Source organism: Varroa destructor, unplaced genomic scaffold, assembly GCF_002443255.2.
Source record: "Varroa destructor unplaced genomic scaffold, Vdes_3.0 BEIS01000004.1, whole genome shotgun sequence".
NCBI classification, from domain to species: domain Eukaryota; kingdom Metazoa; phylum Arthropoda; class Arachnida; order Mesostigmata; family Varroidae; genus Varroa; species Varroa destructor.
In genome coordinates, this window is record NW_019211457.1 from 18,200,963 (window position 1) to 18,225,739 (window position 24,777).

The following is a 24,777-nucleotide window of genomic DNA, read 5'->3' on the forward strand; positions in this document are numbered from 1 at the left end:
TGTTCCGACGGTTATGTTCTATTTCGAACGTCCCGCTGTAACTTATCATAATAAGTAGAATAAAAAAAAACGAGTGTCTTCGTTACATTAGCTGTATAACATCCGATGGCTGGTAGAAGTAGGTCTTGAAGTGTTGTCCAATCAAATAGTAAAGTAGCCTGTACGGTGAGTATCTTATAGTAGATTTGTCACGTCTTGGTAAGGATTTGTGAGTAGCTTAAAGTTTCTATGAGCGAACAGAAAACTGGCGCCGACTGGTGTATTTGTCGTTTGATTCACAAAATTGAATCTTAACGAAGAATGGTACCGCTGAACACCTTTTGACTGTTAAGCTATTGTCTTAAACATTTGTACCTAACATCTTAGTTGCTCAGTGGATTAAACAATTCGATTAATTACACTTTGTATGTAAAATTATCACAAGCTATGTAGTATCTGTAAGTGTTTTTGAACCACAGCTACTCATTTTCTCGTGATGTTTCGCTTGCATGAAGTGCGTGTTAGCACGATCCTTTCAAGCATGCTCAACTGTCTATCGAAGGGATCGCTGCACTAATGAAACCTTTTACCTAGAGTGTTAACTTTCTGCCTAAAACACATTATGCGAACATAATTTAGACCCAGAAGAAATATGTTTAGTTGATAATGTTGTTTTACGTTCATGTCAATCAATTTAAATGCTTTCGTTAGTCCGTTATTTTGGATGTGAAAATTCGACAGAAATTGATATTGTCTACAAACGCCTACAGATAGGAATTTCGCTGTGGGGATAGCTGTGGATTTTCTCTGAAACCGATTTTGCAAATGTTCAGAAGCCTCACTAATAGCTAACAACATGTTAGGCACTCGGTGTGATTTTTCCGAAGCGTTTTGTTGCTTATACGTTAACCAACTATTTTGATGCCCAGGAAGAATCGATATTAAAGTTCAATAAATATGAAATACGAAGATAGCTCGTATAGGTTAGCGAAAACGAGGGACCTTGGATACCCCAAAATCTTTTGTGCTCTTTCGTGTGCTCGTCCTTGCTTGAATACGTTCCAGTGTTCTTTTTAGGTACGACAAAATGGCCGTAGCCTTTTGCTCTTCGGCTGAAGAGGCTCTACACCGAAATTTGGGGTTCTCGGCAAAGCAGAAATCAAATGACCAATTTGGCGAAGATATCAACGAATGCTTTGAACTTGAACGATGCGCAAAGTGGATCAGTGATCATTCGTTTAGGCGGATTGCATTACAATTTCCGGATGAGCAGTTGTCCCAATCGGTGCGAATAGCGCAGAAACTTGGGTCGATGGTACCTGACAGTAAATTGTACATTCTGGGTGATACTAGTTTTGGCAGGTAAGCATCATAGGCGAAAATTGATAACGCATGATAATTAGAGAAAAAAAAGATAAATGTCTTGCGAAGCGCTAACTGGGCCATCTGGAGCCATTCTGATAAGAAACGAAGGCACTATTACTCACTCACAGTTATTCTTGGAGCAAAATCAATGTCTTACCAATATACTATATGGAATATGTCCAGCCCATAAGATATAGTGTTTCGAATATTAAATCAGTTATTCATCCATTTTGCGCTACTTTTTAATAAGGTAAGATACCGAGTTTAACCTTTAGCCTCAATTTGTAAGTTATTAGTATTCCAAAACAGACGCAAGACCACTCGATTCTAATGTACAATAAAATAAATGAAAAAGGTGAAAGGGTGATCTAATCATAGGTGAGTTTATAGTCACACTTTTGTTTCTTTTTCTGTTGTTGTTTTTGCTGTATTTCTAGCTGTTGCGTAGATGAAGTAGCGGCCGAACACTCAGCATGTGAAGGTGTTATCCATTTTGGTCATTCTTGTTTGTCTCCCCCATCGCGGTTAGCTACGCTTTTTGTATTGGGGATGTACCCTAGAGAGTGGACGAGTTTAGGTCGACAAGCATACCGCATTAGGTCAACACCTGAACCATCGCTGATTTGCATCTCGCAAGACCCCGAGAATCACTCTCAACGGGAAGAAGAACGGGAAGAATTTCTTGTTATCGTTGATACAGAATATTGCTCACAATTAGGTAAGTAGTACTTTCGGATATCCTGTATTTTTTTCTGTAGAAGGTAATCTGTAAAGTTTCTCACTGATACATTTTGCCTTTCCGTCTCTTATATTTTTCAATTCATCTAAACATAGATTCTTTTATAGCAAAAAAAAATCTTTAAAATATTTCCGATTTAGTAAATGCGGTTTACACGATACTGTATTAAAATCCGTTTCCTCTAACGAATTGAAATCTCTATAACAGATGCTATTCGCGCTCATCTCCCTTCACGTGCTGTTATCGGAGTGCCATTAATTCCTGGCAACGAAGAACCGGCAATGATCGGCCAACAGGCCCTCAAAAGACTGTTCCCGACATCTCGACTTTTGACAGAGTTTGGCTTAGTGCTTTGGATAGGCAAGGAAGGCCAGGCCCTCGTCAATGTACTTCTGCGCTTTAGCTTTGCCTCTGTTTGGGCATATGATCCTGAGCACAATACACTGCAACAACAAGGCAAGCGTTCACTTCCGTTCTATTATAAATAAGATAAATGCATTATTAATTACTTTTGAGTTCTCTTAAATCACTGAAGCATATTAAATTCTATGAACTAATTAAATATTCACATTTTAATTGTGTTCTATGAACAAAATGAGAACGGTCATGACATCAGGCTAATTACATTGAAGATCGTATCTAGGATTATCTAGATAATTGAATGAAATAAGGACGTAGTTCCACTTCTACGATGATAAAAAGAAACAGAGTAATAAGGTATTGCCTACAATTTCTTTGAAACACAGAGGTTTTTTATTTATGTACATGAATTACTATATATATATATATATATATATATATATATATAATTCTAGTTTTAGTTAACTAGTCAAGTATGTGTACACATTCCATTGATCGCTAAATAGTGTGGAAAATATTTTTCGCAGCATCGTATCATAAAGTGCCGCAACAGGTAAACCTTTGTCTACGTTATTAGTTCGTATTACTTATTAAGTTTCTCGTCGATGACCTGTTTGAACTGGCTAAGGATTGTCGCTTCGCGCTTTTGACGTTCTTCTTTATTAAACATAGCCAACGCGCGTTTCTCGTCGGCTGAGTATAACTGTGACTCCTTTCGTAATCGGACAGCCTCCATACGACGATGTCTTGACCCGGACATGACGTAACCGACTTGCTCGAACTGGTCAATTTCCTCCGACGTAAGACCGATTTCACCACGACGTGGGATACGTTTTCCGTCAGCAATAAATGCGGCCATTGCAGCTCCTAGAAAACAAGAAATAACAAAAACCCAAAATCGAAAAAAAGTATTACAAATGAGAAAGCTCAAGCGAAGATTTAGTAAATTTGCTCCTCTCACAATAAAGCTATTAGAAGGTGCTAAATCTAAAGAACCAGTCACAAAACTTTCCAAAGCTACTCATGGTCTCTAAGCGTAGCTAACAGCTTGTGAGGTTATTCTTGTCCTACATCGCCATAAAGACAAGTACCTTCACCCGGCAGCAAAGCCCGTCCCATTTCCTTGTGGGTTAGCATCATGACTTTGTGAGGCAGCGGCCCAATTTCGTCGTCTTCGTCATCCCGGTCTGCCTTGGCTTCCTGTTTTCGTCGATGTTCTGCAAGCCATTCCCGCTGTTCCTTTTCCATCGCCGATAATGGAGCTGTTTCTTTTTCTTCTTTGTTGCCACCACCCACGACACTACTGGTTTCAGCAAAGGTAGTAACTCCGGTGCTTGCCGGAGCGCCAACTATAAGGGGAGTCGTAGCCAATGGATACATCAAACTAGCCGTTTGTATCGGTTGTTGCTGTGGAATAGGCCCTGGCTTTTCAGTCTCTTGCCATTCGTTAGAGGAGCCACTTCCCTCTTCCTCACTATCCTGCGAAGAGGATGACGAAGTGCTTGGGGAACGCTTTCGTTTTTTCTTCTTACTGTTGGTCTTGGGTTTCTTCGACTTGGTCTTTTTCCCCTAAAACGTATACCAATGCAACAAGGAAATTTTTGTGTTGCTATCAAATGCTTGCCCTAATATAACTTGACAATATAAAAAGGTTACATATGTGTCTTTAAGAAAAAAAACTGTTGAAATTCTAGATATAACATCTGCTTAATACACTGGGTTTTTTTATTAAGTTAAAAAATTCTATTAAGTTTTTCTCTCCATCTATGTATATAAGTTTACCTTCTTAGATTTTTTGAGATTTTTCTTGGTTTTCATGGTACCACCGGTATCGTCCGAATCGTAGGAGTCGCTCGAATCGCTGTCGTCGTCTGAATCCGAATCACTTCCATGACGCTTCCGTTTTTTCGACTTTTTGTTACTAATCCTCTTGGATTTCTTACGCTTCTTCTCATGATGATTCTTTTTCGACAAGTCATCATCAGAACTTGTTGCATTCTCATCGTATTCCGAACCGTCGTTCTCATCATTGGATCTCTTTGAATGCTTGTTTTTTTTACGTTTACCTTTCTTCGACTTTTTACTTTTCTTTATTTTTTTGCTGGCCTTCTTTTTACGCTTCGACTTATCGCCATCAGCTCCTACAGACATACGTAAATGCAAGAAGGTCACTAAACGCTTAAAATATATTTACGCTAAAAACTTTATATTCATGAAAACAGTACTGCTTTTCTAGAACGTGCCTATCATTACACTATGTGACACGTGTTAGCTATTTGGGTAGAAAAGAAATGGCATGCTGATCTTTGAAAATCAACCTTTTTAAGCTTACCCACATATCTTTACGTACTTGTTGGCAGTTTCTGTCTCTAATTGTTTAAATTGGCTCTAATTGTTTTGCGTAGAAGCGAATAACGAAAACCGTCAAATACCATTTTTGTTCATCTCAGTAAGGTGTGCGTCGTCATCAGAATGATCTGGGGGTTCTGGAGAAACGGCCCAGGCCTCTCGCACACCGCGTTCACCAATACGTTCACGTTCGATTCTTCGAAACGAAGCGAATTCCGCGCTTTGGTCGCCTCGGTCACGGGCATCGCGTATATATCTAGTCCCACTGCTACCACTACGTCCACTATTATTTCCCGGGTCTTTACTGCCGTAATTTGGAGAAGTTGAATACAACGATGTCATGATAAGGCCTTTCTGCAATGGGCATTAACGTACGAATTAGTCACAGAAGAAAAATGAACCAGTTCTTTAGGAACGATTGGGTTATAAATACATAGCAAAAGTAGTACTAGTCGTTTAAGTATCACTTAAAATAAAAATTTACTACATATTTCGAAATCGCAGTTTATGCAGGAGGCATTTTATTTTTACCTATACTCAACTATAAAAAATACTGCAAATATATTAAGTATTCCATATCTAACAAATTCGCGTTAAGTACACTGACACGACATCGTAACCCCGTAACTATATTAACTGATTTTATAATGGTTACAATTTGTTTGCCAAGTATGGACGATTAACGCCTTCCAAAGCTCAAACGAAAAGACAGCCATTCACGATGACTCAAAGCGTCTACGATTTTAGTTTATTTGCGTAGTACGTGATAATGTGTACTGCGTAAATGCGGTTGTATATCTCTTGGCAATATATTTGAAAAAATTCTTTTAATAACTTCAGACAAGCTTAGACAAGCTCTACATAAAAATAAAGACGCATGATCTTCCAATTTTTACCAAATAACAGTACTATATATACAAGATAATGCGTATTATCAGTCGACTATGTGCAAAAACACTCACAGTGATCAGGCAGAGACGTTATTTCTTATTTTCATCTAACCTTTGAAGCGCTGCTGTTCTTTACAATGATATATGCACACGTTCGTCTTCATCAACAATTTTGTAAATCGGTGAATCAAAATGTTCGACGTTCGAACATAACGAGTGGCGCCATTTTTCCTTTGTCGGAGCCAGATCACAACAGTTCGTAGATTTTAGGGTAGTTATTGATATATAATTTAGAATAGACAATAGCTTACAACCTATCTTAATTCTATACCATGATTATCCCGATCTCACTAGCGATATTGACGCAAGTTGCGTGTCAGCTGATCGGGAGCTTCGTGCTGTATCTATTGGTTAGTTCGTACCTCTGTTCAGACGAGCCAGTAGAGAAAACAAATCGAAACCCTTACTCAAGAAGGTTGAGTTTCACGTACATTTTGATGGTTTGGAGTGGAGTACTGACAGACAGAGAAGTGAATGCTAGCGAACGGTGTGAGTACTTTCGGCGCCCCTGAAGGGGGCTTTGTTTTAATGCTTCATCCCGGGGGAGTTCCATTTGAACGGATAACGTCGTAGCGGATCGCCGTCCTTTAAACATTAGCAGTTAACTGATACTGAGCCATCGACCTCAGCAGTGACGAATAATAATAATTAAGGGTATCAGTGGCCCAAGAAGAAAAAAGCAAAAGCAAGTGGTAAAGCAGTTTCGAAAAGCTAAAACTTCGAAAATTCTTCCATTTCCTGTTCTTGTTGTAGCTGGTATCACCAAGCACGGTTCCGTCGATCTGTTCTAATTGGTTTCTTGTTTTGCTGCTTTGCTGTACAGTGTTCCTCGAGAATAACTTTCATGACAAGCATCTAATGCTGGGGCGGTCAGGTTCATTGAGAGCAGGTAGTTTTAAAGGCAGACAGCGAAGTTGCATTTCAGTGATAAAAAAGGAAAGCACTTTATCGGGGACCCACCGTGGTATAACGGCAGCCGCGTCTTTACCGGCAGAGTTCGTAGTGGTTGTAGAGGTCGCAGTCGCTATAGCAGCTCGATGCTCCAACGTCAGACGTCGCAATCGCATATGATCGATCAGGTTTATATGAGCGGATGGTGGAAGGTGCTTCACCAGTATAGGCATCAACAACAGCAGCGCCATATACGCCATAGTGCACTATACTATAACGAAAGACTACAGCAGCAGCGGCAGCAACAGCAACAGCAAAACCACAAAAACCTAGAAAAACAACAACAACAACGACAAAAGTTCCTTCGTAAGGACTGTGACCAACAACACTAGTTAGCCATGACTCAGTCAAGTGCCGCAGATTACCACGCAGCCTTCGAAGATCATTCGTCAGTTCTCGTCTTGGTCTTATGCCAGCGACAAGACGATTTGAAAAATGAGGCTGTGCTAAACGTCATTCGTCGAATCAAAAAGGTTCGAGCTGTTCGGTCGGCGGACGTACCTGGCGTAAGTGTCAAATACGTATCAAATTATTCCTCTAAAAGAAATGATTGGCAACAGTTTCAGGCTCATAGGGCCGTGCGCGGGGTGATCACCGTCAGCGAGTATCGGCCGAGAGCGATTCAGACAGCCCTCAACAGACATGGTGATCTCGTTGACCCGTACGACAAGACCGTCCTTGAGACAAGGTGCATCTTTGTCGGCAAAGATGTTCCGTCTCATCCCAGTGAGAGTCCGGTCAATGAAGCGGACTGTCCAAACAATCTGCGACGTGAACAGTGTCTATTTTATATGCCTGACGAGACGTCACAGCTAGAAAGCGACGTACTCGACTTCATCGCAAATATCGTTATTGTTCTCAGGTCGACGAAGGTTCGATTAGAGCAGGACGTTAATAACAAGAAGATTGATGACAAAATTCTCATTGCTCCGAATGAGAAAAGGGAGTTCGTCGGCATTGACGTCGATAGTCGTCAATATCGAAAGCGATGGCTTGCAAGAAACAAAAAAATGTTGGCAGATATCTCTCTTCAGCTGGGCTATGTACAAGAAGCTCTGGCACTCTATTCTGAAGCAATGGACACGTTTCGGGCAGTCGGAGATCTTCTGTGGCTAGGAGCGGTCTATGAGGGACAGTGCGCAGCGTCTGCAGGCCATTTGCAACTGCCGGGAAAGGGCGGATTGGTGCGAAACCAGAGCTTTCCGATGCGGTCGCGTAGGAATACCCCGGTCTCACTTAGTAATCCCACGCTGACACATGCGGGAAGCTGTAAGAGTTTACCTATTGACGTGGACCCGATCGAGGCGAAGCAATTCGGCCGTGACTTGCTTACGCTCGATGAGATCGTGGAGAAGATTCGTGAAGCTAATGTCACGTACGAACGCTTCAGTCACGCGGTCGGGCCGCATATCGAAGTCAACCTAAAGTTGACACGCCTGCTTTCTTTGTTTGAACGACACCTACAGGCCGCCGACTATTTGCAGACCGCCATTGTCATCAACTGCCGCCTAAATGAAAATTCTTGGAAGTATGGATGGTACGACGCGGTGTCGCAACTCTACCGGGATATTGGTTGTTATCGGAAGGCTGCGTTTTACACGCGAATTGGAGCTGTGCAAGCGGCCATGGTACACGACGGAATGAAGGCCAACAATGCACTCTGTTACCAGTTAATGGTAAAAAGTCTTAAGGGTTATCAGATAGATGTTTCGATAGCAAACCCGTATGAAGGCAGACGGTGGCATCCGTTTTCGACGCCGGAACCCGTGATTGGATGGTCTCGACTACAGACAACGTTACTTAATGATGTCATTTTAACCGCAGATCGTTTGCCGGACGGAAAGCTATTGGCGGCACACCATTGCGTCTACATGCTTTGCTATATGTTCCCATTCCTTGAACCCCAGGAGGCGCATCAAAGCGCAAAAAAACTGGACCAATTGACAGCCGAAACAGGACCTCTTACGCTGACATCAGTTTCGAGCGAGTTACTTGACGAGCCTCTTCCGCCAATACATCTAATCAACTACCCGTTGGTGACTAGAGCCAAGCCTCAAGTGCTCGCCGCAGAACCCGTAAAATGGAGGAGTCCAACCGCGGCGAGCCAACCTGACGGAGGGACACCTTTTATCTGGGCGCCATCAAAAAACAACAAGAACGCCGCTCGACAGCCTGGAATTGAGAATGGCGGTATTTTTAAGTCGAAGTGGGTCAAAGGCGAAGTTGCCTCTGTAGAGATGATCATCCATAATGCCGCATCGTTTGCGCTGCAGATCACGGACTTTCGGCTAGTCACCGAGGGCCCATTCGACTGTTACCCCACCTCGATCACTGTTGGCCCAGCTGAGAAGGGTGTGGCAACGGTTCTTGCTGTCAAAATTCAAGGCACCCCGCATTCAACGGGCCAGGTTTGTATATTGGGTTACGAATGTGTTGTGCTGGGTGTGAAGACAAGGTGCTTGTTTAAAGACGCGACATGGATGCACCGCAAGGTTATGCCGTCTCCTTATGACGATCCCAAAGAAAGCCAAAAGAATTTCGAGTTTATCATCGATTGCGTACCGGAACTCCCACTTCTTGAAGTCTTAGGGGATCTACAGACAGACTCAAATATCACTGTGTACGCCGGACAGAAGAAGAGCTACCGGGTAAAACTGCACAACAAAAGTTCGGTGCCTGTCGAGACGATTGACATCGCCATCGAGGGTTCGGTCAATGTACTTGTTGAGTGGGACGAGGCTGAACTTAAAGAACAGCTGCCAGTTGGGCCTGACGCTACTGCAACATTCCACGTGACACTGACGGGAAGCGAAAACTTCTTAGCTTCACAAAAGTCAACTGATTTCGTTGCGAAGAGCTCGTCTGCCGCATCCTCACCGCTCAACACGCCTCGACAACGACGTTTCCAGTCAACGCCAAACACTCCTCATAGAAATCACAATCAGCTGCGGGTCGCCGGCGCCGTAGAGTCCTCGTTGAACACAGTCTCCACCCAGATGAATATCTTGTATTCAGGCGGGGCGGGCATGGCAAACAACTATGCTCGCCGGTGCTCACTCAAAACTCGACTAACTGTTCTGCCATCGATGGTTATCTCACAGTGGGATGTTTTATTGGCCGACTCGGCAACCCAGTGCTACCTCGTATTGGATATTGAGAACCGAACGTCTCAGGAGATGGATCTTGAGTATCAAGACGGCAAATCGATTGTTATCGAAGAGACATGCAAGATTCCAGTGCTGATCCCCAGATGTAAGCCATCTGGGGGAGATGAACAGCTCGAAGAGCTGTGTCGTCAGCACATTCAACGTCATGTAAAGCTACGCTGGTCGCTAAGTCCCGAAATAAGTGGATATGCCAATCTGAATGAATGCAAGTGGTCTCCGGCACAGGTAGACACGATCCTTTCAGCTTCGCTTTCCTGTGAAATATTTTTGCAAAGGCGGTTATACAATGCTGACGATGAATTCATTCTCAAAATGGGCGTTCCTCTGAGCGTGCAGGTTGAGACGCAAAACACGTCGCTTTGCTCCCTCCGCCAGCTGCTCGTTTCTTTACGCGTGTACCACGACTACCAAAACAAGACGATCAAACTGTCGGATAGTGTCTGTTTTCACGGACCGCAAAGAATACCTATAGAGACGATTGAACCCGGTGAAAAAGTAAATGTATCGTTCTGTTTGTTATTCCTTTTCGTTGGCGATTACAAAATCGATGTCGACTGCTCTACGTTAAGTGGCGATTGCGCACGTTCTGTAAGCAGTCGGGCTGAACTTGGACTTCGCGGCACTGCTGCTTGTCCGAAAAGTAACAGCAGCATGGCTGCTGATGGTAGCGAACAGGATTCATCGACGGCGGCAGCAGCAGGAGGAGCAAGCACAACTTTAGCGCGCAGACAGCATCTGCTGTGGAGGTCGCCTTCGCCGATAGAGATTACCGTCGTGGACCTTGAACGAGACCCATTACTATCGGTGCCGCTATAAATAACGACGCAGGACGACAAAAAATTAAGAATGATGGGCACAAAAAGAATGTGCGGAGAGAAACTGTGAAGAAAACTAAAAAGTGTGTGTCAACAAACACGTTATCGTACCGTATACTTATTCAGGGGACCTCTAATTCTTGCAAAGCAGATTGAGGCAAAATATAGAAAAACAACGACACATAGAAACTAACAAAAAAAAAAAAATATATATATATATATATATATATATATATATATGTATATATATTAGTGAAAATGTAGGGAAAAGTGAGCTATGAATATGCCGGATGTGTGGGTCGACGATAAGTGAAGAGTTCTCGTTAGCTGGGAACTAACGAAAGTGAAAACAAAAGAGACATGCATGTTGCTATAATTTTGGTACTTCCAAGGCGGACATTGAGGTGTTGCTAGCGGCGAGAAATAAAGCTTTGCAATAAGAAGGGCGTTGACCGCTGGGAAAAAGTGAAAAAAAATCATGAAAGTGTTACGTAAACGTGAAAGTTAAGGAAGATGCGTATGTGCGCGGTATTTTTGTCGCGAAATGCCAGTGGGCAGAAAAGATCGGAAAAATAAAAACCGAGCCGTTTGGTGGCTAAAAGCCCTGCCGCTATCAGTCATATATGCAGTAACATTAGTAAAAAGAAATATAGAATAGACAACAGCAGTGTGAGAATACAAATAAATGAGTATTGTTTATTGGCCGAATCGGCAGGGTACAAACATCGCAAATATCGTGATGATAGTGACGGAGTAGTCCAATAAATGGATGCTAGTCGCAGACGTAAGAAGTCTTCGGTAGGATAGATAGGAATGAAACTGTATGGATTGTCGGGAAGACTATCTGCAAAATTCGATGAATCTGATTACACGCGTGCGATAGACCACAAGCTCCACACTGATGAATACATGAGTAAAAAATTATAGTAAAAGTATTAGTACGAAACGAAAGACTAAATAGGAAAAAAAGTGACACAAGAAAAAAACAAATAGCTTACAATTAACCCAAGTTACTTGACTGTCTGATGCGGTGGACTGAGTTAACCTGTGTACATTAAATGTAAAGTATGAACAGTTGACACGTTGCGGGACGAAATTCAGAGATTTATAAAAATGATATTGAACGAAGTAGCCTGCGCAAAAATGAAGGTTTCTGGAATGGAAACGAATAAAGCGGGTGTATGTTAAATACAGAGTCCAATAAAGGTGCACATTAAAAGGCGGCATAGCGGTGAGGGCCGGGGTAGAGGCTATAGCAAAAGCTTGATAAATTTTAGAATAGGTACGTAAAGAGAATTCAGCTAGAATTAACCATTCGCTTGAGATTTGGCGAGATTTATGATAACAACGCCAAAAAGACCTCCAATTGCGAACAGGCAGGGTTGCATATCTAAATTTCTGGAGGTGACGCAGACGTTACAAACAGAACTATCGAGAAATGAAGATAAAAGGGAGAAGGCGATGAACTGAACACAACTATAGGTGTGTGCCCCCAGAGAGGTGGCTGTGGAAGGGAAGTTTTTCTTTCTCGAAGAGCCGCGCTAATATGATAATTTTACTCTGGCAATTACAATTAATAATAATATTGCTATTGATAAAAAGTTTGTTTGTTCTGTTTTAATGAGATATATAGTAGTTATTAAGTAATTGTGATCATGACACATAATGTATAAAGCAGATCCGTTTAATAATATAGCGATTATTATACTTTCAATTGTTTGGTGTTATCACTAATTACTATAGGGTATTATTATACATATATGATAGATGGGTAGCACAATATTGTAAATTTTCCCAATAGAGAGGTGACGTTTGGTTAGGTAAGCTTGGTACCTTGATTTAGGCACTTCTCGCGTAAGCATGACATGGCGACGAAAAGTGTAGCAGCAAAGATAGTTCGTTGCATGAGGTTCTGTGCCATTATTATGCTTTTCTAGTCTTTTTTTGAAAGGAAGTCTGCAAGCCAGTGATGATGATGATAGGCAATTCAGAACGATTCATGACAATGACAGGTCGTCCTTTCCGATAATTGAGACTTTCTCTAATCATGCTACTGCATTTAATTAAAAGGTGCAATTTTAGCGAACCCTATTTATATTATTCTTAAGGCAAATTAACGTCGGGCTCCTTTTTTTTAGATAGAATATTTTGAATAAAATACTTAGCCGTTATAAACGAGTGTACGTACGTTTACCATTTTAGGCTGTCCCTTGCGAATATATTGACGGTGTTACTAGGATTCTCAATTAGGGCATGTAAAAAAGCAGACTTTTGTGAAGATGAGTGCAGACTGTTCACCCATTTGACCTTTTTTTCTACCTCTTTAGGTCTAACAATATCGCGGAGCTTAATGAGGCGGCGTTTTTTAGTGGAGAAAGCTAAGGACGCTCGAACTATTGGAATCTTAATAGGTACACTGGGAGTGCAAAACTATTTGCAAGTAATCGGCCACCTTCGACAGCTCATTCGAAAAGCGGGTCGTAAAAGTTACACGTTAGCCGTTGGAAAATTAAATGTTGCTAAACTTGCCAATTTCCAAGAGGTAATTTGTATTTTATATGAGAAATACCGCAATGTCCGCTTATAGAATTGCATTTTCTTATGGTACGAATGTTTTCTTGTTGCCGAAATAGATATGTTTAAGCGCGACTTATACCCATTTTCCTGACTTATTTATGCAGCTCGTGAGCAACCTTCTTAGTAGCTAGAGTAAACAGCAATCAGAATCAATCATCTCAAAAGATGCTGAACAGATCGTTGAAATTCATGTGGGTAACGAGTTGCGGAGAAATATGGTTTAATATTCTTAGTAATTGACTTTTATATAAAACTCATATGTTACACTTGTTGTTGTATAAACGAGGCAGCTTTTTTTTTATTAATTGCATTATTTGTACAACCCAAATTCACTGAACTATAGTGGGTAATGGTAAATACTCATGTTGGCTTTTGCTTACAGATTGATGTGTATGTATATGTTGCTTGTCCAGAAAATTCGTTTTTCGACTCGAAAGAATTTTACAGGCCTGTGGTAACGCCATACGAACTTGAAGTCGCCCTAAATCCAAATAGAACATGGGGCGCTCATTTCTCCACTGACTTCAACGATATTCTACCAGGTATTATATTTCGAAGTTACGTAATCAACACAAATTTCTTGATTAAATTTTTTAAAAGGTTCTCCTTGTACTGGTTTTACCACTCTATTATATGCCATTTTATGCAATCATCGTGCATGTGGGTGCTGGTTATGGGCAGCCACTATCTAAAGAGCAGTACACTAATTAAATCAGCTTACTTTCATTGTAGTTACTGACGCCTATCTGTTTTTAAGGTGGACCGGCTTATGTTGCGACCCCAGAAGACATGGAGAGCTCACTGAATTACGAGACTTCGTTGATCTCTGGGAAAGTACGAACACTTGGAAACGAGGCTATATCAAATGAGTCGACTGAAAATAACGGAGTTCTTAGTATAAAAGGGTCTGGCACTCTGGCCTTCTCTGGTCCTTTTGGAGCAGGTATACAACACTAGGACCAAAGCACTTATTTTATGATACTTCCACAAACGCTGGAACCGTCGACTTACTTAGCTATTGTCTAGAACCTTTGAACATATATATAGCTAGAACTGGCGCTGGTTTCGTCGTTATTAATAATCTAATAGAAAAATATATCGAATATTTAGCGAATACTATCCACTTTATTAAATTGCAGGCGAGATGCTTGCTCAGCGATCTTGGCGAGGTCTTGATCCCGACTTAGATGGGCCTAGGACGCCGTCAGAAATCAAGGCTGGCCGAGCCGGTACAGCAATGAAATACACCCACGAAGATCTCTGACGATTACATATATACATTGATATAATTCTGATGATATGTACTACATTGAAATGTGTTTACTCTCACCGTATGAATTTGTTCGTATATACGCTATGTTTATTCAGATATTTCCGTGTAAATAGGTAACTATGAAAGCATCGACCCGATATACTGAACAAGTATATCATAACTTTACTATTCGTTTGTAGATATTTAAGTATTCGGTTTTCTCTATCCAGTAAAACTTGATAATACAAACAGAATCAATCCCCGTTGTGTCTGAAAATTGCATTTTCTCGGTACACATTCAATGTAGTTTTTTTTTTAGCACGTCGTATCCGGATGCAATGTCATGACGCCGAACGATTCAAAGATGTTCACCTCGTCTTATAAACATAATTTAATGAAATTTAGTAGATTAAAACCGTAAAGTTTTCACTTCCTTACATTTTGTTAGAGAAATGTCAGTCAGCTTGTTATTGTAACGAAAGAAATTTTACTAATTATAAAAGTGGCCATCCTATTAGTCAGGTTGAGAAATGATTTGACGTTTTTCGCTACTACAGTTTCCTCCATGTTCGACCAACTACCCTACCGTTGGCCTGATTCCTAGTGACCTCAACAATAGTGTCGACGTTGGCCATAGCACCTAAACCGGTGTCACCACAAACCAGCTTTTTAGAGATTGCCGGTATTTCAATATAGCCGAAGGCTGTGAGCTTGCCAATTTGTTTTCGAGTAAGTGGATGTTCATACATAAACGTATTCATGGCTGGGGCAAACAAAAGCGGTCTATTGAGGTCCCACGCTCGAACGACACAGGTGAAGAGATTGTCGCATATGCCAGTGCACATCTGCAAACGTTAACCATTATTAACATACCACTTCAATAAAAAAATTACAAACAAAAACTAGTAGTGTCTTGTTTAGGAACGGACCAGAATGGACCAAGAGGTTCTAAGGCATTTGAGAAGATTGAGAAAGATCTACGCTTGGCTTTGAAGTGAAGTTTTGTTTCGTGCTCAAAATCGATTGATGAATATTTATATCAATCAATATTTATTATTAACAAAGTAGGTGCGGAAATAACGTCTGCTATCAGGGAGTAAAATACCTTTGCCATTGTGTTAGCATCGAGCGGAGCGATCACGAAAATGTCTGCCCACTTCCTAAGTTCGATATGTAACACCGGATCAGATCTCTTGTTCCATGAACTCCATTCCGCGACGTCGTCGTGCACTGCCAGCATCATCAAAAGTAGAAATTAATTTAGAACAAAAGCTCACTTCTTTTAAAATCAGTTATTGTTAACTTGCAAGCAGGGACCGATATCAAGTCTGCATTTCTAAATATGAATCAATCTCTTTCATGGTGTCGGCCCATAAATTGATAGGAAGTTAAAATTTGTGAGGTTCCTTATTCTTTCCACAAAAGCCTAGTGAACTTTAGAACTAATCGCCCGTAAAAGTGATTCTTATCAGAATTCACATCAATAAAATGGCAAAGCAGACCTGTCTCTCTGTCTTCATTATTTTACCTATTTCGGCTTCAAGCTGACTGTAGAAGTGTTTGGCACGCTCCGTCGTAACTACCTGAACTTTGATCTCGTGTCCGGGAATATCGAGTTTCTTGAGTTTCTGAATAAGATCGGGGGCTTTTAACGAGGCCACGCTTCCTGTAAGGCCCAGAAGTATATGAATCTCGCCTTCAGTTTGAGGCATTATCTTGCCAAGCTGTAACGACAATCAAAAGCAAAGCTTTCTTTGGCGCAAATTGTACGTCGAAGTCCTGAAACACCGTCGAGACGAAATCAATTGCGATCATAATTGTCATCTTTAACTGTTCCATATAGCAAAAAAGGAAAATTAACTTCTAGAATGTAATTGTTACGAATGGATAGAATCATTGCACTAACGCAACCTTGATATTGCTTCACAATGTCTTAACAAAAAGATGAATCAGATACGTATCGTTCGAACAGGCTCAGAAACACAAGAAAGGTAGGTAGTCAAATAAAAACATGAAAGATTGAGGTCTATAGCTACCAAATACGCCAACATTGCCGTGGGCATAGATACGGATGTGGCAGAGCATCGGAGTAAAGGTCGCGCATCTCAGATTTCCTAATAATGGCCAGAAGTACCTAGCTTTTTAAGCCGAGAGTTAGCCAAGATCCCTTATTCACCGCTCACAACACCTGGCTCCATATTGTTGGCCATTTACTACTTGTATTTTTAACATGAACACTCTGGGCCTGATGTTTTCTTGTCAAATCCCCCCTAGAACACATCAGCGGCCTCTTGGATAGAATTGTTCCACAAACTCCGCCCAGGGCTACCCTATCTGTATAGACTTTTTATGTATAACAAAATGATCGTACTATATTTTAGGTTAATAAATTTTTACATAGACTTTAGGCCATGTAAGCCAAATAGGTGTAAGAAAACATTAGTTCTTTTTTGGGTGTACGTAATTTTGGGTGTATATTTAAATCAATTTCGCATAATGAGCTTATTTCGACATTAAATTACCTACGACGAAAATGGACGTTCGACAGTAAACAAAAGCAAAAAAAACATTGTCTTTTGCTTTTGGTCAATACGAGCAGTTATAGTAATAAACGAATGTGTGCAAAGTTCGGCTTTATGGTCAACTGTCAGTGAAATTTGCCCAACTGTACGTCTAAATCGGTCGGCGTTAGCCTGCGTAGTAATGAGCACATGTGGATATGCAAATAGGTCAGATGGAGTGAACTAGCCCAAGCGGCTAATGGCCATATTTTAGTTTTTCTTAAGATAGCCTCTTCTTGATCGCTTCTAGGTTGATAATTATATATAGCTGACTACATAACCTTGTCTCCGTGGGCGAAGCAAGCTTATTCACCATAAACAAAGTGAATGCGCCATTATTGCTCACTTAAGTACTTACTTAATTTACCTAAGTACCTATAATTTACCTTGACTAGTAGATGCAACGAATCGTAAATCGTTGCAGAATAAGTCAACTGTATTGATAGCCATTTTTAATAATTAGTAATCACCATGTTATCTGCGTTTAGCCGAAACGGGCGGTGACAACGCAATTGAAGCATCATTCTTTCCTGCACTGTTACAAATATCAGAGACGCGGCACAAGAGAAAAGATGTTACACGAATTTATGTTCAGTTACGTAACTTCCCACGTTGCCATGTGAAGTGGACGCGACCCATAGAAACAGGCCCTTTAAACGCACGAAAACTGTTGTATTATTAGACTCGAACTCGTGTTATCTACGAAATCCAATATTAAATCTAATAGAAATAATAGATAAATTCGGTCTTGTTATAAGAAGAGCTACATAATAACTTTGTATAATTTGTTAGGAATAATAATAGACTAACAATGGATTATTTCTATCGAAGAAAAATCATTTTACAGATTTCGTTCGATACATTCGAGTAGCTTTACCATTTATGAAAGTGTTTGGTTGTCTTCGCCGTGAAAGCTAATTACGTTTCTAACGTTTGTTATTTCAATATTGCTGACATCAGTGTTGTTAACAATTAAAAAATAACAGGCTTTATTCACACAAAATATTGAGCAAATGAAAAAACAGATCGTTGATTTTTGAGTCCCGACTTAAATGAATGCGTATAATAACTGCATTGTATATTATCGAGGTTGCTTCAGATGCTTTTAAGAACAGTAGCTTATATAATTAGTGCGTTCACTTACAAACCTCTCTTTTCATGTAGTTAGCGACAGTGTCTTTTTTAATGCTTTACCGTTGCCTGTAATACACATCCATGATACAGATTATTGTTGTTGGCTCTCAGTGTGATTTGCGTGTTGTGGACGTAATTACTACAGGAAGTATCTTATGATTCTATTTATATTCACCACATATAATTAGGTAAACATTTTTTTTATTATTTATATAAACGGGCTCCAATAGCTCATCGTCTGTGTACAACCACAGATACAGCGTCTAAGGGCGAAACCAATCATTAGATGAAGAACTCAACTTTCCTAATGCTCTGCCAATTTTTTAGAAACACTGCTGCAGTAGTTGATTATTTTAACGGGACTATCCTCAGATTAGTTTCTGTTAGCCTATGTCTCTGACAAATAAGCCTCAGCTTCAGTTTGTAATACAACGCGTCAAGGTAGGAATTCGATACAACGTATCGCCAGTTTAATCACAAAAAAAAGACAACTATTTAAGCAGCACGATTCGCATTACAATGGCTTGGACGCTCTTCTAGAAAACTCTTAGTGTTTTATACGACACGGCTTAAACACGATACTTCTGATGAAGGCTTATTCCCTGTTTCCTTGTTATTAGCTTCGCTCAATCAAGTCGAACAGAGATTTTCAGGTGCCTACTACCCAAATACCAATTTCAACGCTGTTTTACACGTGACAGCTTCTTTTCTAATTACCTTCGAATTGACGTGGCCGTTTTCCAATTTCAGTATGCACAAGGTTCCTAGAGCTTCCCAAAGTCCACTTCTCGTGCCCAATTTCAATATTTATCATAGATTTGGGCTTAGGATCTGATATGTAGCACGGATAAATATTGCACACAAGCACACATATTTAACTAACTGGCACAGGAAGTTACGTTGTTTTATAGATAAAAAGAGTTGAGAAACCTCGAATCAATTGGTAAACCAAAACAATCTCTATTAAAGCCTGTTACCTGCCGTTAAATCATTCTTTAAGACCTTAATGTCCTCTACAATGCCTTTGGCCGCTTTAGCGTACAACGATTTTGTGCTCTTAACAAATAGGGCGTTTACGTCATTTCTAAAACAACACAGAAGCCTCTAAGTGTACTCTGACTCATCTGCATCGTCAATAAATCTATAATAAAGATGATTAGATCATTCTAATGTACGCAATTAACGAACCCCCTTTTCTTAGATAGGCCTATGCGTTGGACAGTTTATCGCGAATCCTCGTGTCTTTGAGCCAACACTAATTTGATGACAAAATTGCACCGCCTAATAAAAAATTCAATACGATACGCGACCTTCTTTTTTTTTTGTTGATCCTGCCCTTCCACGATTATTTAATTTGTATTATGAAGTTGGTTTAACTGCTCCCTTTACATATTTGTTCAATAAACCGGAAAGGACAACGGATAGGTCGGTTCACGATTGCTGCAAAGTTCTCAATATTTCTTGACTAATAAGCAGAAATAGTAGGTAATCTGATAATTCTATGTAGTAATCCTATTGACAGATGGCCTATAAAACATTTCTATGTCGCATATCTCACTTCAGTGGTTTAAACGTTATTCTATGACGCCTGTGGCTGGCAGAAGCCTTACTAAAGTTTAGATGCAGACCTGTTGTCTATCGACGTGTTGAGCCAACTCAGGTTAGAGGCTATAATACCACAGTGGCGTAGGGAAATTGATGACATTTGAGACGAGTCTGTGATAGGGTTGTACTAACACATAGATAGCAGACATTGCTCGAGCTGTACAAATAGAGTTCGATATATGCCACGCCAACTAATGTTGTGTCATAGCCTAAACAAAACGGCCGTCTACGGCTAACATGGAGAACGTCGAATCCGTTCGGGAAATTTCTCGGTGTTTAGTGTTCGGCAAAGAGTGGACGGAAAAGGCAACACTTCATAAACCTACATAAATCTCAAATTGACAATCGTCAAGAAACGGGATCTGTACGAAATAAAACACGTTTAATCTGTTAAGATTACCTGATTAAACGTGAAACGTTGGTTGACAGTCTGATTGATTCATGTCTAGAATAAACGCGACCTCTAGAAATTTGGTATGACAGAACATGATTAGAAAGGTCAATTTCTCAGTTCACCTCTTTTATGGATGTGGAAAGTGGAAAAGCCTATCTAAGGACAGGTTTTTTACGTCCGCTACATAAGCGATAAAACTTGTTTCAGTCGGGCCCTGCTGGAGTATGTGCCGCCGCATATAACTGCATAGCTTGAACGACGTTAATATTAATGATCATAAGTGGACATTAATTATAACGATACATAATGGCTTTCACAGGAGATATCCACTGATGCGCATCGTCCACTGGCAGTCATTTGACGAGTTACGATACTACTCTGTACTTCAAACTAATCAAATACTTTTGTGTTCATCATATCGTTACCCACCAAAAGATTAAAACCATATTCCCGACTTCGTATCAGGTTTTATCCTCGTTCGAAAATGGTATTTTTGTCTTTGTGCTTGTGTATGAGTAATATTGGTCAATAGGAATTTCACAACAAAGTAGAATTTTTCCTAATGCGTAATATTGTGAGTAGATAATAACAATATCAAAGGCACAAACGCTGAAAGTACTCAGAAAAGCTATTTTTCTTATATTGTTATCCCCATGATGATTTTAGTGCATAAACTCCTTTTTATAGAAAGCTCTAATAATTGAATAGTTAGGACCAAATAAGGAATATGGACAATGTACCAGAAGAACACTGAAATCACAGTCAAAATATCAGGTTTTCCTTAAACGCCTGTTTACTTCTACGAGTAGAGCAAATTAGATTTACAGTCAGCAAACCCCGTTGAGCGACACATAGACGAATATTCAGGTTATGGCTGCCAAAGTCAGTACATGTATCCATGGATTAGATAGAAGTACAATATTTTTTGTTCCCAACAGTCTAATATCAACAGACTTAATGAATAGACGTAGTTATCAATAAACAACACCTTTATTTGACCATTCTTTCTGTTACAGTAATTAGCTTCCATCACTAAAACATTGCTGTGTTACTTTAGTCAACAACGCATCAGTGGCATTTGGTGGAAACAAATTGTGTATATATTGGTGATAACTATTACGTCGTCATGATAAAAAGTACTTTGAATGGCAGTTACATATATTACACAGTCGGATAATTCTGATAACGTAGATAATACGTTCGCATAAAAACGTCGAAACAAGTCTTACCAAGTACGGGACCCTTTTTTTTTACCTGCTGATCTCCATGAGTCCTTTATTACGGAGGACAAAAAGTATCCCCGTTTATACCTTTTATCAACAAAAACTACGTAAGCTTATCCAGGAACTATTTTTTTATCAGATGGAGCAACTGCTCGATAGTGCCTTACCTAATACCACCCATCAAATTGATTGGGTCAAGCTTTCCACAGGGATTTCACCCTGTTTTCGTGGTCATCATACGCTAGGAGCAAAAAAAAAATAGAAAAGTCCAAATAAGAAGCAGCAATGAAATCATATCGATCAATTGAACCAACACGGAAATACCTTTTTGTATTTCATCTGGCTGATCCATTATAATTGGACGCCCATATCTAGATCGTTTAAAAAAATGAAACCTGACCTGTGATGGGTGACGATGAATATATTTGCCACAGCGCTGACGAAACAGCCCATACATATAACGTATGAGTTGTTTACGTGTACACACTCTGCGTTTGACTACTAACCACTTACTTTGGTAATTGTCCATGACTTCGATATTGCTACGATCATAACCTAACAACGATACGTATTCGACTTCTTGCAATCTTTTTCTCCTAATTAACTAAAAAAAATACTTTTAAACTTCAACTTGTCTGTTGCAACGAAACAAAAAAAAATCTCGCAGACAAAAAACATTTGTATAAAGACAGACTTGATTGTTCGTCAACACATACATTTTTTAACTTTACGCGCGCTCACCTATCATTATATTGTGTTCACTTGGTGAAAATTACAAAGCGTTAACAGCTCATTAAGCAAGTCAACAACGAACATGGGTATTAATGATAATATATAATAATAAGAATGATAATACATAATAGTAAATAAGTCCTCAGTTCAACTTGTAATCGATCTATTTAACAACATCCATCTTAAGCTTCCCAATAGTTTCCCGCAACAAGACGACCTCAGCATTACAATGCTTGAGCTCAAGGTCTGCGAGCTCAATTAACGACTTCTTGAAGTTGGTCACTCGTCTCGCACGGAAATCTCGCAGTTCCTGCTTGGCCTGGGTTGAGATGTCTTCGAATTTCTCACAGGTGGTTTTTTGATACTCTTCTGCACTAGGAACATCCTTGTTCTTCATGCGAGCCTTTTCCAGATTGCGGTTGGCCGCCTCGTAGTTAGCCAGCGCTCGAAGTCGTCGATACAGAAGGGATTTAGCCGCTTCCGAGTCACGCTGATAATAGCGAAGAACATCGGAGAGCTTGAGATCAGCATCGCTACTCATGCGACCTTCAAGTTTTCGAACCTTCTCCATGCATTTGCTTACTTTTGGGTAGAAGTTCTCGAGGTCGCTGTTCATGTCCGTGTGTACCAACGCCGTAAACTGGACCGAAACCTTGATGAAACTATCGGCGAGGTTCTTATGCGTTAGGGTCATCTTGTCGGCTTTTGAGGTTACTTCTTTCAGCTGATCGAAGTACTTCGTGAGAAAGATGCGTTCCGCCTCAAATGACTCATCAATGTCCTTTTGAGTCGTCTGAAGAAGCAAGCCGTCAGCTTGCTTTGAGAGTGACGAAAATAGACCAGAAATGCGTTCCTTTCTATTCTTTCCACGAACTGATAATTCTTGGGTGTAGGTTAAAAACACATGCAGGTTCGTATCCTCCCGGAAGACCAAGTGTTCAGCCAGACGTTTTAGAAAGATTTCATGCATGGCGACGGTCTTTTTGAATGTGGCCAAGTACTCGGCCTCTAGTTCCGCTTTCATCTTATTAAATTCGTCAACCGTCATGCTACTTTCACATTCTCCCAACTGCTGGAGTTTATCCCGAGAGGCATCAAAATCTGGCCTAGGGGGCGCCGGCGGAATTATGTAGCCGACGTACGTTTCATTCTCTTCAAGCACCTGATGTAACCACAAAAATTCTTCATGTTGGCGCACTACAGATACATCAGGTTTGTCGAAATTGGCTAGCGACGAGCGGGTCCGCACGGTAAACTTGACGATGTCGCGTTCGCTTAGCGCGTCGGAGATTTCGACCAGCAGAGTGGGTAACGGGTCATTCAGATCGACTGTATCAGCGCGGGCTTTGCTTTCAGTTCCCATCTTATCGATTTTCCCTCCGCACTTAAACCGAGTTCGCAAAATTGGTCGAGCCACAGTTTTTGGCGTTAGGGGCGCCGAGTCGAAACAGTTTCGACTTCGCAAAGCTCCCCAGAGCCCGCCTATCACCGTCCCTAAATCATTAAAGCCAGGACAGCTATGTCGTGCTGTTCACTATGTAACACCCCCACGATACGCTAAACGGCTAAGATGATCATTAACGACGGACTACCACACGGATCTCATACAGATTTCGTCTCTAATCATGTACCACTGATTCGTAATCCCTACTAATACGATCACTACGAGCAGAAGAGCTACAACAATGTTGTGTTCCTCTACAGATACAAAACGTCGCTGCCAACCAGCCACTCCTGCTTGTTCTCAATCGCGTTTTCTAGCGACGATCGTAACACGCCGTCGATATTATTCACAGCTGCCGCCGTTCTTGCTGTCGTTCCAGCCAACTCAATGCGGCGGGCGACGGTGGCTGGCGGACATCTCGCTGAGAGAGGTCGAAGACGTGACTAACTCGGATCAGTCTAAGCTGTTAGAGTGGCAGCTGCAACGGCAGCAGCAGCGGCGGCGGCCGCGTAAAGAGGTAAGGAGGCAATGGATAGGCGGAATACTGACTGGCGACCGATAAACGAGTGAACAAACAAAGACACAGCCTCATGATGAAAACGACCGTTCAGCATCCGCAGTAGCATTTCAACACAACAGTGCATAACAGGACCGAGTCAGTGTCGAAGGACCTTGAGTTGACGCGTTAGTCGCAACAGCAGCGACGACAGAAGCGCTGTAAGAAAGGAAATCGTCACGGACGAGAGCGCGTCTTTGACACAGATACACACGATGTACGTCGCTACTGCTGCCCTTGCTGTTGTTTTTATTGACACTGGTTTGCCGAGGCTGGTTTTGATAACTACGGTTTATGGTCTCCGCTAACGTAACTATTGTCACTTAATAGTGCTGTTATCGTTCGCTGCTATTGCTGCTAGGGCATGGAAGGATTCGTGCTAGACCTCAATGAGTGGAAGAGGCAATCGTCGTTTTTGCCATTGGCAACAACTGCGGCGGTCATTCGATTCTCCGTTATATACTGCGATACTCGGTTCTCTACAAGGAAAATCCGTGCACAGTTTGTTACTGTCTCCTTGTCTCTCTGTTGATCATCGGCCAGTGGTTAACAATCTGTGGTTGCTATCGGCAAACGCCTCCTAAATGGGAAGAAAAACGACGTGCCACGCTCGCAGCAATGATA

At 41.0% G+C, this 24,777-nt stretch overlaps 6 protein-coding genes across 15 annotated transcripts in view; 2 read left to right on the forward strand and 4 right to left on the reverse strand.

Annotated features, from left to right (window-relative positions):
• On the forward strand, positions 1-15,406 carry Dph2 (Diphthamide biosynthesis 2). Of its 4 annotated transcripts, none has more exons than XM_086987945.1 (8): positions 1-165; positions 1,057-1,341; positions 1,782-2,062; positions 2,291-2,539; positions 13,003-13,217; positions 13,635-13,794; positions 14,010-14,086; positions 14,392-15,406. In XM_086987945.1, the coding sequence occupies exons 2-8, from the start codon at positions 1,067-1,069 to the stop codon at positions 14,437-14,439; spliced, it is 1,305 nt and encodes a 434-aa protein (XP_086844071.1). In that variant the 5' UTR covers positions 1-165; positions 1,057-1,066; the 3' UTR covers positions 14,440-15,406. The 4 variants fall into 4 exon arrangements, with proteins under 4 accessions (XP_086844071.1, XP_022659837.1, XP_022659835.1 ...); XM_022804102.2 differs by having other exon boundaries at positions 4-165; positions 1,045-1,341; positions 14,010-14,195; XM_022804100.2 differs by having other exon boundaries at positions 4-165; positions 14,010-14,195.
• LOC111249791 (uncharacterized) lies at positions 2,797-6,089 on the reverse strand. Of its 2 annotated transcripts, none has more exons than XM_022804104.2 (5): positions 5,755-6,089; positions 4,876-5,146; positions 4,226-4,584; positions 3,535-4,012; positions 2,797-3,310 (listed from the first exon to the last, which is right to left on the reverse strand). In XM_022804104.2, exons 2-5 carry the CDS (start codon positions 5,132-5,134, stop codon positions 3,027-3,029), a joined length of 1,380 nt encoding a protein of 459 aa, XP_022659839.1. In that variant the 5' UTR covers positions 5,135-5,146; positions 5,755-6,089; the 3' UTR covers positions 2,797-3,026. The 2 variants fall into 2 exon arrangements, with proteins under 2 accessions (XP_022659839.1, XP_022659840.1); XM_022804105.2 differs by having other exon boundaries at positions 5,795-5,913.
• On the forward strand, positions 7,031-12,389 carry brun (trafficking protein particle complex subunit brun). Its single transcript, XM_022804092.2, has one exon. The coding sequence runs from the start codon at positions 7,032-7,034 to the stop codon at positions 10,674-10,676; it is 3,645 nt and encodes a 1,214-aa protein (XP_022659827.1). The 5' UTR covers position 7,031; the 3' UTR covers positions 10,677-12,389.
• Positions 14,356-24,777, reverse strand: part of Ppcdc (phosphopantothenoylcysteine decarboxylase) — an 11,670-nt gene continuing 1,248 nt past the window's right edge. The window contains exons 1-4 of one of the 3 annotated variants that reach the window (XM_022804112.2): positions 17,452-17,592; positions 16,033-16,228; positions 15,610-15,734; positions 14,356-15,349 (exon numbers count right to left, since the gene is read on the reverse strand). In XM_022804112.2, coding sequence (XP_022659847.1) covers positions 15,056-15,349; positions 15,610-15,734; positions 16,033-16,216 — 603 coding nt within the window. In that variant the 5' untranslated portion in view covers positions 16,217-16,228; positions 17,452-17,592 and the 3' untranslated portion in view covers positions 14,356-15,055. Of the gene's footprint in view, positions 15,350-15,609; positions 15,735-16,032; positions 16,229-17,451; positions 17,593-24,777 lie in introns of those variants that run through there. The other 2 variants (XM_022804111.2, XM_086987961.1) reach the window with 2 other exon arrangements.
• LOC111249789 (uncharacterized) overlaps positions 16,168-24,777 on the reverse strand; it is a 30,267-nt gene continuing 21,657 nt past the window's right edge. Inside the window, exons 3-5 of one of the 4 annotated variants that reach the window (XM_086987942.1) lie at positions 18,214-18,265; positions 17,536-17,595; positions 16,168-16,283 (exon numbers count right to left, since the gene is read on the reverse strand). The gene's annotated coding sequence lies outside the window, so the exon portion shown is untranslated. Of the gene's footprint in view, positions 16,284-17,535; positions 17,601-18,209; positions 18,266-24,777 lie in introns of all 4 variants that reach the window. The other 3 variants (XM_086987941.1, XM_086987943.1, XM_086987944.1) reach the window with 3 other exon arrangements.
• Positions 21,170-23,516, reverse strand: Snx6 (sorting nexin 6). Its single transcript, XM_022804106.2, has one exon. The coding sequence runs from the start codon at positions 23,514-23,516 to the stop codon at positions 22,317-22,319; it is 1,200 nt and encodes a 399-aa protein (XP_022659841.1). The 3' UTR covers positions 21,170-22,316.

Coding starts and splice junctions, on each gene's coding strand:
- Dph2 (XM_022804102.2), top strand. CDS start 1,067: ATGGCCGTAGCCTTTTGCTCTTCGGCTGAAGAGGCTCTACACCGAAAT. Junction 1,342..1,781: donor GGTGATACTAGTTTTGGCAG/GTAAGCATCATA, acceptor CTGTATTTCTAG/CTGTTGCGTAGATGAAGTAG. Junction 14,196..14,391: donor CTCTGGTCCTTTTGGAGCAG/GTATACAACACT, acceptor ATTAAATTGCAG/GCGAGATGCTTGCTCAGCGA.
- LOC111249791 (XM_022804104.2), bottom strand. CDS start 5,134: ATGACATCGTTGTATTCAACTTCTCCAAATTACGGCAGTAAAGACCCG. Junction 4,013..4,225: donor ATCTCAAAAAATCTAAGAAG/GTAAACTTATAT, acceptor TATACGTTTTAG/GGGAAAAAGACCAAGTCGAA. Junction 3,311..3,534: donor GGCTTTGCTGCCGGGTGAAG/GTACTTGTCTTT, acceptor CTTGTTTTCTAG/GAGCTGCAATGGCCGCATTT.
- brun (XM_022804092.2), top strand. CDS start 7,032: ATGACTCAGTCAAGTGCCGCAGATTACCACGCAGCCTTCGAAGATCAT.
- Snx6 (XM_022804106.2), bottom strand. CDS start 23,516: ATGGGAACTGAAAGCAAAGCCCGCGCTGATACAGTCGATCTGAATGAC.